This window comes from Oncorhynchus tshawytscha, unplaced genomic scaffold (assembly GCF_018296145.1).
Source record: "Oncorhynchus tshawytscha isolate Ot180627B unplaced genomic scaffold, Otsh_v2.0 Un_contig_11156_pilon_pilon, whole genome shotgun sequence".
NCBI classification, from domain to species: Eukaryota; Metazoa; Chordata; class Actinopteri; order Salmoniformes; family Salmonidae; genus Oncorhynchus; species Oncorhynchus tshawytscha.
The window spans coordinates 20,473-35,000 of NW_024607848.1; the positions used below are offsets into that span (position 1 = coordinate 20,473).

Consider the following 14,528-nt stretch of genomic DNA (forward strand, 5'->3'; position numbering starts at 1 on the left):
TCACATAGCATTACCCCCCTCTCTCTCACATAGCATTACCCCCTCTCTCCCATACGATAATCTCACATAGCATTTACCCCCCTCACATAGCATTACCCCCCTCTCCCATACGATACTAATACATAGCATTACCCCCCTCTCTCCCATACGATACTCTCACATAGCATTACCCCCCCCTCTCTCTCACATAGCATTACCCCCTCTCTCCCATACGATACTCTCACATAGCATTACCCCCCTCTCCCATACAATACTCTCACATAGCATTACCCCCTCTCTCTCCCATACGATAATCTCACATAGCATTACCCCCCCCCCTCACATAGCATTACCCCCTCCCATACGATACTCTCACATAGCATTAGCATAGCATTAGCATAGCAACCATAGCATAGCAACCATTAATAAACTGTCACGGTGTTTAACAGGGTAGTAACCACTAATACACAGGGTAGTAACCATTAATACACAGGGTAGTAACCAGTAATAAACTGTCACGGTGTATAACAGGGTAGTAACCACTAATACACAGGGTAGTAACCAGTAATAAACTGTCACGGTGTATAACAGGGTAGTAACCACTAATACACAGGGTAGTAACCATTAATAAACTGTCACAGTGTTTAACAGGGTAGTAACCAGTAATACACAGGGTAGTAACCAGTAATACACAGGGTAGTAACCATTAATACACAGGGTAGTAACCATTAATACACAGGGTAGTAACCACTAATACACAGGGTAGTAACCATTAATAAACTGTCACAGTGTTTAACAGGGTAGTAACCATTAATAAACTGTCAGTGTTTAACAGGGTAGTAACCATTAATACACAGGGTAGTAACCATTAATACACAGGGTAGTAACCAGTAATACACAGGGTAGTAACCACTAATAAACTGTCACAGTGTTTAACAGGGTAGTAACCAGTAATACACAGGGTAGTAACCAGTAATACACAGGGTAGTAACCAGTAATAAACTGTCAGTGTTTAACAGGGTAGTAACCAGTAATACACAGGGTAGTAACCAGTAATACACAGGGTAGTAACCAGTAATAAACTGTCACAGTGTTTAACAGGGTAGTAACCAGTAATAAACTGTCACGGTGTTTAACAGGGTAGTAACCATTTAATAAACTGTCACGGTGTTTAACAGGGTAGTAACCACTAATAAACTGTCACGGTGTTTAACAGGGTAGTAACCAGTAATAAACTGTCAGTGTTTAACAGGGTAGTAACCAGTAATAAACTGTCACAGTGTTTAACAGGGTAGTAACCAGTAATAAACTGTCACAGTGTTTAACAGGGTAGTAACCAGTAATACACAGGGTAGTAACCATTAATAAACTGTCAGTGTTTAACAGGGTAGTAACCATTAATACACAGGGTAGTAACCAGTAATACACAGGGTAGTAACCATTAATAAACTGTCACAGTGTTTAACAGGGTAGTAACCATTAATACACAGGGTAGTAACCATTAATAAACTGTCAGTGTTTAACAGGGTAGTAACCAGTAATACACAGGGTAGTAACCAGTAATAAACTGTCACAGTGTTTAACAGGGTAGTAACCAGTAATACACAGGGTAGTAACCATTAATACACAGGGTAGTAACCAGTAATAAACTGTCACAGTGTTTAACAGGGTAGTAACCAGTAATACACAGGGTAGTAACCAGTAATACACAGGGTAGTAACCAGTAATAAACTGTCAGTGTTTAACAGGGTAGTAACCAGTAATACACAGGGTAGTAACCAGTAATACACAGGGTAGTAACCATTAATACACAGGGTAGTAACCAGTAATAATCTGTCACAGTGTTTAACAGGGTAGTAACCATTAATACACAGGGTAGTAACCATTAATACACAGGGTAGTAACCATTAATACACAGGGTAGTAACCAGTAATACACAGGGTAGTAACCACTAATAAACTGTCACAGTGTTTAACAGGGTAGTAACCAGTAATAAACTGTCACGGTGTTTAACAGGGTAGTAACCATTTAATAAACTGTCACGGTGTTTAACAGGGTAGTAACCAGTAATAAACTGTCACGGTGTTTAACAGGGTAGTAACCATTTAATAAACTGTCACAGTGTTTAACAGGGTAGTAACCAGTAATAAACTGTCACGGTGTTTAACAGGGTAGTAACCATTTAATAAACTGTCACGGTGTTTAACAGGGTAGTAATCACTGCTCCAGACTGTGTAATTTGAGAAGGGAAGCTGGTGGAAATCATTTTAATAGTTTGTCTTTAAGGGCTTGAAAGAATAGAATCTTCCGGAGAGTTTAGATTCAGCAATTTTCGCAAATGGCACCTGATTCCCTATGGACCCTGGTCAAAAGTAGTGTTCTATATAGGGAATAGGGCTCTGGTCTATAGTAGTGTTCTATATAGGGCTCTGGTCTATAGTAGTGTTCTATATAGGGAATACGGCTCTGGTCAAAAGTAGTGTTCTATATAGGGAATAGGGCTCTGGTCTATAGTAGTGTTCTATATAAGGAATAGGGCTCTGGTCTATAGTAGTGTTCTATATAAGGAATAGGGCTCTGGTCTATAGTAGTGTTCTATATAAGGAATAGGGCTCTGGTCTATAGTAGTGTTCTATATAGGGAATAGGGCTCTGGTCTATAGTAGTGTTCTATATAGGGCTCTGGTCTATAGTAGTGTTCTATATAGGGAATAGGGCTCTGGTCTATAGTAGTGTTCTATATAGGGCTCTGGTCTATAGTAGTGTTCTATATAGGGAATAGGGTGCTTCTTTAGTAACCGACGGTGTTGGTTAATTGAGCTGCTGTATTCGAGCTCCATCAGTTAAGCTTTAGGACTGGAGACTGGAGTACTCCATGACGTCTGTCTCTCTGAGCTCTATGGATAAACATGCAGTGTGTTAACTGTGTGTTGTGTCCCCTACAGCACACCAGAGGATCTGTCCTCCTCTCTGTCCTCCTCTCTGTCCTCCTCTCTGTCCTCCTCTCTGTCCTCCTCTCTGTCCTCCTCTCTCCTCTGTACAGTGTGTTAACTGCGTGTTGTGTCCCCTGCAGGACACCAGAGGATCTGTCCAGAGAGGTGATTCAGATCCAACAACGAGAGATCGCTGTCAAACAACACAACTACACTCTCACCAGCAGGTAACACACACATCATGATGCTGCATCAGCTTCTTCATATGCCACACCTGGATTGATTATCTTGGCAAAGGACAAATGCTCACTAATAGGGATGTCACTTTAACGTTTTAAGTTATATATTTGTTCTGTTTAGTTAGCGTGCTATAGAACTATAGGTATCAGATGCTCTGTTTAGTTAGCGTGCTATAGGACTATAGGTATCAGATGCTCTGTTAGCGTGCTATAGAACTATAGGTATCAGATGCTCTGTTTAGTTAGCGTGCTATAGGACTATAGGTATCAGATGCTCTGTTAGCGTGCTATAGAACTATAGGTATCAGATGCTCTGTTAGCGTGCTATAGAACTGTAGGTATCAGATGCTCTGTTAGCGTGCTATAGAACTGTAGGTATCAGATGCTCTGTTAGCGTGCTATAGAACTGTAGGTATCAGATGCTCTGTTAGCGTGCTATAGAACTGTAGGTATCAGATGCTCTGTTAGCGTGCTATAGAACTGTAGGTATCAGATGCTCTGTTTAGTTAGCGTGCTATAGAACTGTAGGTATCAGATGCTCTGTTTAGTTAGCGTGCTATAGAACTATAGGTATCAGATGCTCTGTTTAGTTAGCGTGCTATAAGACTATAGGTATCAGATGCTCTGTTTAGTTAGCGTGCTATAGAACTATAGGTATCAGATGCTCTGTTTAGTTAGCGTGCTATAGAACTATAGGTATCAGATGCTCTGTTAGCGTGCTATAGAACTGTAGGTATCAGATGCTCTGTTTAGTTAGCGTGCTATAGAACTATAGGTATCAGATGCTCTGTTTAGTTAGCGTGCTATAAGACTATAGGTATCAGATGCTCTGTTTAGTTAGCGTGCTATAGAACTATAGGTATCAGATGCTCTGTTAGCGTGCTATAGAACTATAGGTATCAGATGCTCTGTTTAGTTAGCGTGCTATAGAACTATAGGTATCAGATGCTCTGTTAGCATGCTATAGAACTGTAGGTATCAGATGCTCTGTTTAGTTAGCGTGCTATAGAACTATAGGTATCAGATGCTCTGTTAGCGTGCTATAGAGGTATAGGTATCAGATGCTCTGTTAGCGTGCTATAGAACTATAGGTATCAGATGCTCTGTTAGCGTGCTATAGAACTATAGGTATCAGATGCTCTGTTAGCGTGCTATAGAACTATAGGTATCAGATGCTCTGTTAGCGTGCTATAGAACTATAGGTATCAGATGCTCTGTTAGCGTGCTATAGAACTATAGGTATCAGATGCTCTGTTAGCATGCTATAGAACTATAGGTATCAGATGCTCTGTTAGCGTGCTATAGAGGTATAGGTATCAGATGCTCTGTTAGCGTGCTATAGAACTATAGGTATCAGATGCTCTGTTAGCGTGCTATAGAACTATAGGTATCAGATGCTCTGTTAGCGTGCTATAGAACTATAGGTATCAGATGCTCTGTTAGCGTGCTATAGAACTATAGGTATCAGATGCTCTGTTAGCGTGCTATAGAACTATAGGTATCAGATGCTCTGTTAGCATGCTATAGAACTATAGGTATCAGATGCTCTGTTAGCGTGCTATAGAACTATAGGTATCAGATGCTCTGTTAGCGTGCTATAGAGCTATAGGTATCAGATGCTCTGTTAGCGTGCTATAGAACTATAGGTATCAGATGCTCTGTTAGCGTGCTATAGAACTATAGGTATCAGATGCTCTGTTTAGTTAGCGTGCCATAGAACTATAGGTATCAGATGCTCTGTTAGCGTGCTATAGAACTATAGGTATCAGATGCTCTGTTTAGTTAGCGTGCTATAGAACTATAGGTATCAGATGCTCTGTTAGCGTGCTATAGAACTATAGGTATCAGATGCTCTGTTTAGTTAGCGTGCTATAGAACTGTAGGTATCAGATGCTCTGTTAGCGTGCTATAGAACTATAGGTATCAGATGCTCTGTTTAGTTAGCATGCTATAGAACTATAGGTATCAGATGCTCTGTTTAGTTAGCGTGCGGTATCAGATGCTCTGTTTAGTTAGCATGCTATAGAACTGTAGGTATCAGATGCTCTGTTTAGTTAGCATGCTATAGAACTATAGGTATCAGATGCTCTGTTAGCGTGCTATAGAACTATAGGTATCAGATGCTCTGTTTAGTTAGCATGCTATAGAACTATAGGTATCAGATGCTCTGTTAGCGTGCTATAGAACTATAGGTATCAGATGCTCTGTTTAGTTAGCATGCTATAGAACTATAGGTATCAGATGCTCTGTTAGCGTGCTATAGAGGTATAGGTATCAGATGCTCTGTTTAGTTAGCGTGCTATAGGACTATAGGTATGATGCTCTGTTAGCGTGCTATAGAACTATAGGTATCAGATGCTCTGTTAGCGTGCTATAGAACTATAGGTATCAGATGCTCTGTTAGCGTGCTATAGAACTATAGGTATCAGATGCTCTGTTAGCGTGCTATAGAACTGTAGGTATCAGATGCTCTGTTTAGTTAGCATGCTATAGAACTGTAGGTATCAGATGCTCTGTTTAGTTAGCATGCTATAGGACTATAGGTATGATGCTCTGTTAGCGTGCTATAGAACTATAGGTATCAGATGCTCTGTTTAGTTAGCATGCTATAGAACTATAGGTATCAGATGCTCTGTTAGCGTGCTATAGAACTATAGGTATCAGATGCTCTGTTTAGTTAGCATGCTATAGAACTATAGGTATCAGATGCTCTGTTAGCGTGCTATAGAACTATAGGTATCAGATGCTCTGTTTAGTTAGCATGCTATAGAACTATAGGTATCAGATGCTCTGTTAGCGTGCTATAGAGGTATAGGTATCAGATGCTCTGTTAGCGTGCTATAGAACTATAGGTATCAGATGCTCTGTTAGCGTGCTATAGAACTATAGGTATCAGATGCTCTGTTAGCGTGCTATAGAACTATAGGTATCAGATGCTCTGTTAGCGTGCTATAGAACTATAGGTATCAGATGCTCTGTTAGCGTGCTATAGAACTATAGGTATCAGATGCTCTGTTAGCGTGCTATAGAACTATAGGTATCAGATGCTCTGTTAGCGTGCTATAGAACTATAGTTATCAGATGCTCTGTTAGCGTGCTATAGAGCTATAGGTATCAGATGCTCTGTTAGCGTGCTATAGAACTATAGGTATCAGATGCTCTGTTAGCGTGCTATAGAACTATAGGTATCAGATGCTCTGTTAGCGTGCTATAGAACTATAGGTATCAGATGCTCTGTTAGCGTGCTATAGAACTATAGGTATCAGATGCTCTGTTTAGTTAGCGTGCCATAGAACTATAGGTATCAGATGCTCTGTTAGCGTGCTATAGAACTATAGGTATCAGATGCTCTGTTTAGTTAGCGTGCTATAGAACTATAGGTATCAGATGCTCTGTTAGCGTGCTATAGAACTATAGGTATCAGATGCTCTGTTAGCGTGCTATAGAACTATAGGTATCAGATGCTCTGTTAGCGTGCTATAGAACTATAGGTATCAGATGCTCTGTTAGCGTGCTATAGAACTATAGGTATCAGATGCTCTGTTAGCGTGCTATAGAACTATAGGTATCAGATGCTCTGTTTGTTAGCATGCTATAGAACTATAGGTATCAGATGCTCTGTTTAGTTAGCATGCTATAGAACTATAGGTATCAGATGCTCTGTTAGCGTGCTATAGAACTATAGGTATCAGATGCTCTGTTTAGTTAGCATGCTATAGAACTATAGGTATCAGATGCTCTGTTAGCGTGCTATAGAACTATAGGTATCAGATGCTCTGTTTAGTTAGCATGCTATAGAACTATAGGTATCAGATGCTCTGTTAGCGTGCTATAGAACTATAGGTATCAGATGCTTTGTTAGCGTGCTATAGAACTATAGGTATCAGATGCTCTGTTAGCGTGCTATAGAACTATAGGTATCAGATGCTCTGTTAGCGTGCTATAGAACTATAGGTATCAGATGCTCTGTTAGCGTGCTATAGAACTATAGGTATCAGATGCTCTGTTAGCGTGCTATAGAACTATAGGTATCAGATGCTCTGTTAGCGTGCTATAGAACTATAGGTATCAGATGCTCTGTTAGCGTGCTATAGAACTATAGGTATCAGATGCTCTGTTAGCGTGCTATAGTTATCAGATGCTCTGTTATATAACTATAGGTATCAGATGCTCTGTTAGCGTGCTATAGAACTATAGGTATCAGATGCTCTGTTAGCGTGCTATAGAACTATAGGTATCAGATGCTCTGTTCGTGCTATAGAACTATAGGTTCAGATGCTCTGTTGCGTGCTATAGAACTATAGGTATCAGATGCTCTGTTAGCGTGCTATAGAACTATAGGTATCAGATGCTCTGTTAGCGTGCTATAGAACTAGGTATCAGATGCTCTGTTATCAGATGCTCTGCTATTTAGGTATCAGATGCTCTGTTAGCGTGCTATAGAACTATAGGTATCAGATGCTCTGTTAGCGTGCTATAGAACTATAGGTATCAGATGATGCGTCTGTAGGTTCAGATGCTCTGTTAGCGTGCTATAGAACTATAGGTATCAGATGCTCTGTTAGCGTGCTATAGAACTGTAGGTATCAGATGCTCTGTTAGCGTGCTATAGAACTATAGGTATCAGATGCTCTGTTAGCGTGCTATAGAACTATAGGTATCAGATGCTCTAGAACTATAGGTATCAGATGCTCTGTTAGCGTGCTATAGAACTATAGGTATCAGATGCTCTGTTAGCGTGCTATAGAACTATAGGTATCAGATGCTCTGTTCTGCTATAGAACTTAGGTTCAGATGCTCTGTTAGCGTGCTATAGAACTATAGGTATCAGATGCTCTGTTAGCGTGCTATAGAACTATAGGTATCAGATGCTCTGTTAGCGTGCTATAGAACTATAGGTATCAGATGCTCTGTTAGCGTGCTATAGAACTATAGGTATCAGATGCTCTGTTAGCGTGCTATAGAACTATAGGTATCAGATGCTCTGTTAGCGTGCTATAGAACTATAGGTATCAGATGCTCTGTTAGCGTGCTATAGAACTATAGGTATCAGATGCTCTGTTAGCGTGCTATAGAACTATAGGTATCAGATGCTCTGTTAGCGTGCTATAGAACTATAGGTATCAGATGCTCTGTTAGCGTGCTATAGAACTATAGGTATCAGATGCTCTGTTAGCGTGCTATAGAACTATAGGTATCAGATGCTCTGTTGTAGAACTATAGGTATAGAGCGTGCTATAGAACTATAGGTATCAGATGCTCTGTTAGTTAGCGTGCTATAGAACTATAGGTATCAGATGCTCTGTTAGCGTGCTATAGAACTATAGGTATCAGATGCTCTGTTTAGTTAGCGTGCTATAGAACTATAGGTATCAGATGCTCTGTTTGTTAGCGTGCTATAGAACTGTAGGTATCAGATGCTCTGTTTAGTTAGCATGCTATAGAACTGTAGGTATCAGATGCTCTGTTTAGTTAGCATGCTATAGAACTATAGGTATCAGATGCTCTGTTTAGCGTGCTATAGAACTATAGGTATCAGATGCTCTGTTAGCGTGCTATAGAACTATAGGTATCAGATGCTCTGTTAGCGTGCTATAGAACTATAGGTATCAGATGCTCTGTTTAGTTAGCATGCTATAGAACTAGGTATCAGATGCTCTGTTAGCGTGCTATAGAACTATAGGTATCAGATGCTCTGTTAGCGTGCTATAGAACTATAGGTATCAGATGCTCTGTTAGCGTGCTATAGAACTATAGGTATCAGATGCTCTGTTAGCGTGCTATAGAACTATAGGTATCAGATGCTCTGTTAGCGTGCTATAGAGAACTATAGGTATCAGATGCTCTGTTGTGCTATAGAACTATAGGTATCAGATGCTCTGTTAGCGTGCTATAGAACTATAGGTATCAGATGCTCTGTTAGCGTGCTATAGAACTATAGGTATCAGATGCTCTGTTCTAGGTTAGCGTGCTATAGAACTATAGGTATCAGATGCTCTGTTAGCGTGCTATAGAACTATAGGTATCAGATGCTCTGTTAGCGTGCTATAGAACTATAGGTATCAGATGCTCTGTTAGCGTGCTATAGAACTATAGGTATCAGATGCTCTGTTAGCGTGCTATAGAACTATAGGTATCAGATGCTCTGTTAGCGTGCTATAGAACTATAGGTATCAGATGCTCTGTTAGCGTGCTATAGAACTATAGGTATCAGATGCTCTGTTAGCGTGCTATAGAACTATAGGTATCAGATGCTCTGTTAGCGTGCTATAGAACTATAGGTATCAGATGCTCTGTTAGCGTGCTATAGAACTATAGGTATCAGATGCTCTGTTAGCGTGCTATAGAACTATAGGTATCAGATGCTCTGTTAGCGTGCTATAGAACTATAGGTATCAGATGCTCTGTTAGCGTGCTATAGAACTATAGGTATCAGATGCTCTGTTAGCGTGCTATAGAACTATAGGTATCAGATGCTCTGTTGCGTGCTATAGAACTTAGGCAGATGCTCTATAGAACTGTAGGTATCAGATGCTCTGTTAGCGTGCTATAGAACTATAGGTATCAGATGCTCTGTTTAGTTAGCGTGCTATAGAACTGTAGGTATCAGATGCTCTGTTTAGTTAGCATGCTATAGAACTGTAGGTATCAGATGCTCTGTTAGCGTGCTATAGAACTATAGGTATCAGATGCTCTGTTAGCGTGCTATAGAACTATAGGTATCAGATGCTCTGTTTAGTTAGCGTGCCATAGAACTATAGGTATCAGATGCTCTGTTAGCGTGCTATAGAGCTATAGGTATCAGATGCTCTGTTAGCGTGCTATAGAACTATAGGTATCAGATGCTCTGTTTAGTTAGCGTGCCATAGAACTATAGGTATCAGATGCTCTGTTTAGTTAGCGTGCTATAGAACTATAGGTATCAGATGCTCTGTTAGCGTGCTATAGAACTGTAGGTATCAGATGCTCTGTTTAGTTAGCATGCTATAGAACTGTAGGTATCAGATGCTCTGTTTAGTTAGCATGCTATAGAACTATAGGTATCAGATGCTTTGTTTAGTTAGCGTGCTATAGAACTGTAGGTATCAGATGCTCTGTTAGCGTGCTATAGAACTATAGGTATCAGATGCTCTGTTTAGTTAGCATGCTATAGAACTATAGGTATCAGATGCTCTGTTTAGTTAGCGTGCTATAGAACTGTAGGTATCAGATGCTCTGTTTAGTTAGCGTGCTATAGAACTATAGGTATCAGATGCTCTGTTAGCGTGCTATAGAACTATAGGTATCAGATGCTCTGTTAGCGTGCTATAGAACTATAGGTATCAGATGCTCTGTTTAGTTAGCGTGCTATAGAACTGTAGGTATCAGATGCTCTGTTAGCGTGCTATAGAACTATAGGTATCAGATGCTCTGTTAGCGTGCTATAGAGCTATAGGTATCAGATGCTCTGTTAGCGTGCTATAGAACTATAGGTATCAGATGCTCTGTTAGCGTGCTATAGAACTATAGGTATCAGATGCTCTGTTTAGTTAGCGTGCTATAGAACTGTAGGTATCAGATGCTCTGTTTAGTTAGCATGCTATAGTACTGTAGGTATCAGATGCTCTGTTTAGTTAGCATGCTATAGAACTATAGGTATCAGATGCTCTGTTTAGTTAGCGTGCGGTATCAGATGCTCTGTTTAGTTAGCATGCTATAGAACTGTAGGTATCAGATGCTCTGTTTAGTTAGCATGCTATAGAACTATAGGTATCAGATGCTTTGTTTAGTTAGCGTGCTATAGAACTGTAGGTATCAGATGCTCTGTTAGCGTGCTATAGAACTATAGGTATCAGATGCTCTGTTTAGTTAGCATGCTATAGAACTATAGGTATCAGATGCTCTGTTTAGTTAGCGTGCTATAGAACTATAGGTATCAGATGCTCTGTTTAGTTAGCGTGCTATAGAACTATAGGTATCAGATGCTCTGTTAGCGTGCTATAGGACTATAGGTATCAGATGCTCTGTTAGCGTGCTATAGGACTATAGGTATCAGATGCTCTGTTTAGTTAGCGTGCTATAGGACTATAGGTATCAGATGCTCTGTTAGCTTGCTATAGAACTGTAGGTATCAGATGCTCTGTTTAGTTAGCGTGCTATAGAACTACAGGTATCAGATGCTCTGTTAGCGTGCTATAGGACTATAGGTATCAGATGCTCTTTTAGCGTGCTATAGAACTATAGGGATCAGATGCTCTGTTTAGTTAGCGTGCTATAGGACTACAGGTATCAGATGCTCTGTTAGCGTGCTATAGGACTATAGGTATCAGATGCTCTTTTAGCGTGCTATAGAACTATAGGGATCAGATGCTCTGTTTAGTTAGCGTGCTATAGGACTATAGGTATGATGCTCTGTTAGCGTGCTATAGAACTGTAGGTATCAGATGCTCTGTTTAGTTAGCGTGCCCCCAGCTCTCCTTCTTTCTCTCCCCTCCTTCCCCCTCCCCAGCTGTCCTTCTTTCTCTCCCCCTTTCCCCCTCTCCTTCTTTCTCTCCCCCTCCTTCCCCTTCCCCAGCTCTCCTTCTCTCTCCCCCTCCTTCCCCTTCCCCAGCTCTCCTTCTTTCTCTCCCCCTCCTTCCCCAGCTCTCCTTCTTTCTCTCCCCCTCCTTCCCCAGCTCTCCTTCTTTCTCTCCCCCTCCTTCCCCAGCTCTCCTTCTTTCTCTCCCCCTCCTTCCCCAGCTCTCCTTCTTTCTCTCTCCCCCTCCTTCCCCAGCTCTCCTTCTTTCTCTCCCTCCTTCCCCCTCCCCAGCTGTCCTTCTTTCTCTCCCCAGCCCTCCTTCTTTCTCTCCCCCTCCTTCCCCAGCTCTCCTTCTTTCTCTCCCCCAGTAGTGTGGGTTTGATCTAAATAGTCAGACAGCTAATTAGACTCATCTTGACTTCGTTAGTACCGCTACACTAATCCCCAGCATAGAGGTGTGTGTTTCTGTGTGTGTTTGTGCTCGTCGTTAGCTAACGAGCTACCCTCTCTTGATCCATACGGAGCTAATTATGAAATATAACACTGTTTAGAAGCACTAGATAACGAGGAGAGATGGAGTGCAGGGGGAGGGTGGAGAGGGAGGAGGAGGAAGCCGGAACGAGAAGGACTGAGGAAAGTAGAGAGAACAGGGAGGATATCTCTCCTTCCTCTATGTTCACTTCCCTTCACTGATTTGAAAGGAAATGAGGTTTAGTGAAGCCTGGTGGAAGCTTCCTCTTGTTCATTCCTCCCAATCCAATGCTTTAAGATTAGTGGGAAGCAGTGAACAGGTGCACACTTAGGGACAATGTATAATTAATGGAACGCACCCATTAAGAGGGACTGAAGAGAAAGAGGGGGGGGTTTAGAGTCCCCCCCCCTTGTCCTTCTCCCCCCCAGGCTGGCCTCCAGGCGGAGCTGTTGTCTACATTCTAAAGCTCTCTCTCCCCCCCAGCTGTAGGTCAGTGGAGCGTTCTAAGGCTGACCTCCAGGGGGAGCTGTTGTCGCTACGTTCTAAAGCTCTGGAAGAACAGAAGAAGAGGGAGACCCAGGAATCACTGGTCAGACGACTACAGAAGAGAGTGTTGCTGCTCACCAAGGTAGTGTGTGTTTGTGTGTCAGATGAACTGGTGGAAACTACTGTCTCTGTGGCCGTTCTGAAGGAAGTCAAGAGGTAGTTTAGCGAGCTGACGCTAACTACAGTAGACTTTATCATTGCGCTAACGCTAGTTAGCATTTTTGCTAGATAGCAACTGCCTTCAAACTGCCCGTGGAGACCATCTACATGGTATCCAGGAGTTCATGTGACTCTGGGGAAGTAGATTAAGGGCCCCTACCAGTATCCTGACATCCCCTTTAAGGAGGCTCAGACCATCTACATGGTATCCAGGAGTTCATGTGACTCTGGGGAAGTAGATTAAGGGCCCCTACCAGTATCCTGACATCCCCTTTAAGGAGGCTCAGACCATCTACATGGTATCCAGGAGTTCATGTGACTCTGGGGAAGTAGATTAAGGGCCCCTACCAGTATCCTGACATCCCCTTTAAGGAGGCTCAGACCATCTACATGGTATCCAGGAGTTCATGTGACTCTGGGGAAGTAGATTAAGGGCCCCTACCAGTATCCTGATGTCCCCCTTTAAGGAAGCTCAGACCATCTACATGGTATCCAGGAGTTCATGTGACTCTGGGAAGTAGATTAAGGGCCCCTACCAGTATCCTGATGTCCCCCTTTAAGGAAGCTCAGACCATCTACATGGTATCCAGGAGTTCATGTGACTCTGGGGAAGTAGATTAAGGGCCCCTACCAGTATCCTGATGTCCCCCTTTAAGGAAGCTCAGACAGCCTACATGGAACTGATGGCTCTGTGATACAGCGACTGTTGGTGGAGGTCTTGGATAAGAGAGACAACCTGCTTTAGGCTGCTTAATGTTTCTCATCATAGTCTCTTTCATATTAGCCAGCACGTTCTTTAATCCGGGTAGACGTGTGTGTGTGTGTGTGTGTGTGTGTGTGTGTGTATGTGTGTGTGAGACGTGGTAGAATCCTATTATCACAACCGATAAATTGACCAAAACCCATTTTGTTTATATAAATAAATAAAACATGTATGAAAAGAATAAAATGCTCAATGGGACTGTTATCTGTGTGTGTGTATGTTATCAGTTGACCTGAGGGATTTGTTATTAAGATAGATAGATAGAGATATAGATATATAGATAGACAGTACATTTCATTAAGTCTTAATAGACAGTCAGTAGCCAGCGGGGCAGAGACTTAGTTTAGTTTGGGCAACACACAACCATGTGTGATGATGGGTGTGTGTGTGATGATGGGTGTGTGTGTGTGATGATGGGTGTGTGTGTGAGATGATGGGTGTGTGTGTGAGATGATGGGTGTGTGATGATGGGTGTGTGTGTGTGATGATGGGTGTGTGTGTGATGATGGGTGTGTGTGTGTGATGATGGGTGTGTGTGTGTGATGATGGGTGTGTGTGTGTGATGATGGGGTGTGTGTGTGATGATGGGTGTGTGTGTGTGATGATGGGTGGGTGTGTGTGTGATGATGGGTGTGTGTGTGTGTGATGATGGGGTGTGTGTGATGATGGGTGTGTGTGTGATGATGGGTGTGTGTGATGATGGGTGTGTGTGTATGATGGGTGTGTGTGTGTGATGGGTGGGTGTGTGTGATGATGGGTGGGTGTGTGTGTGATGATGGGGGTGTGTGTGTGATGATGGGTGGGTGTGTGTGTGATGATGGGTGGTTGTTGATGGGTGGGTGTGTGTGTGATGATGGGTGGGTGTGTGTGTGATGATGGGTGGGTGTTGATGGGTGGGTGTGTGTGGGTGTTGATGGGTGGGTGTGTGTGTGTGTTGATGG

General features: G+C 42.1%; 1 protein-coding gene across 1 annotated transcript in view; it reads left to right on the plus strand.

The window, feature by feature from the left end:
* The window catches only part of LOC112216909 (mitotic spindle assembly checkpoint protein MAD1-like), a gene marked incomplete at its 3' end in the record, with an annotated part of 31,055 nt that extends 18,308 nt beyond the window's left edge, over nt 1–12,747 (plus strand). Inside the window, 2 exon segments of the mRNA XM_042312677.1 lie at nt 3,052–3,138; nt 12,603–12,747. Coding sequence (XP_042168611.1) covers nt 3,052–3,138; nt 12,603–12,747 — 232 coding nt within the window.
* Nucleotides 12,748–14,528: the final 1,781 nt, after the last annotated feature.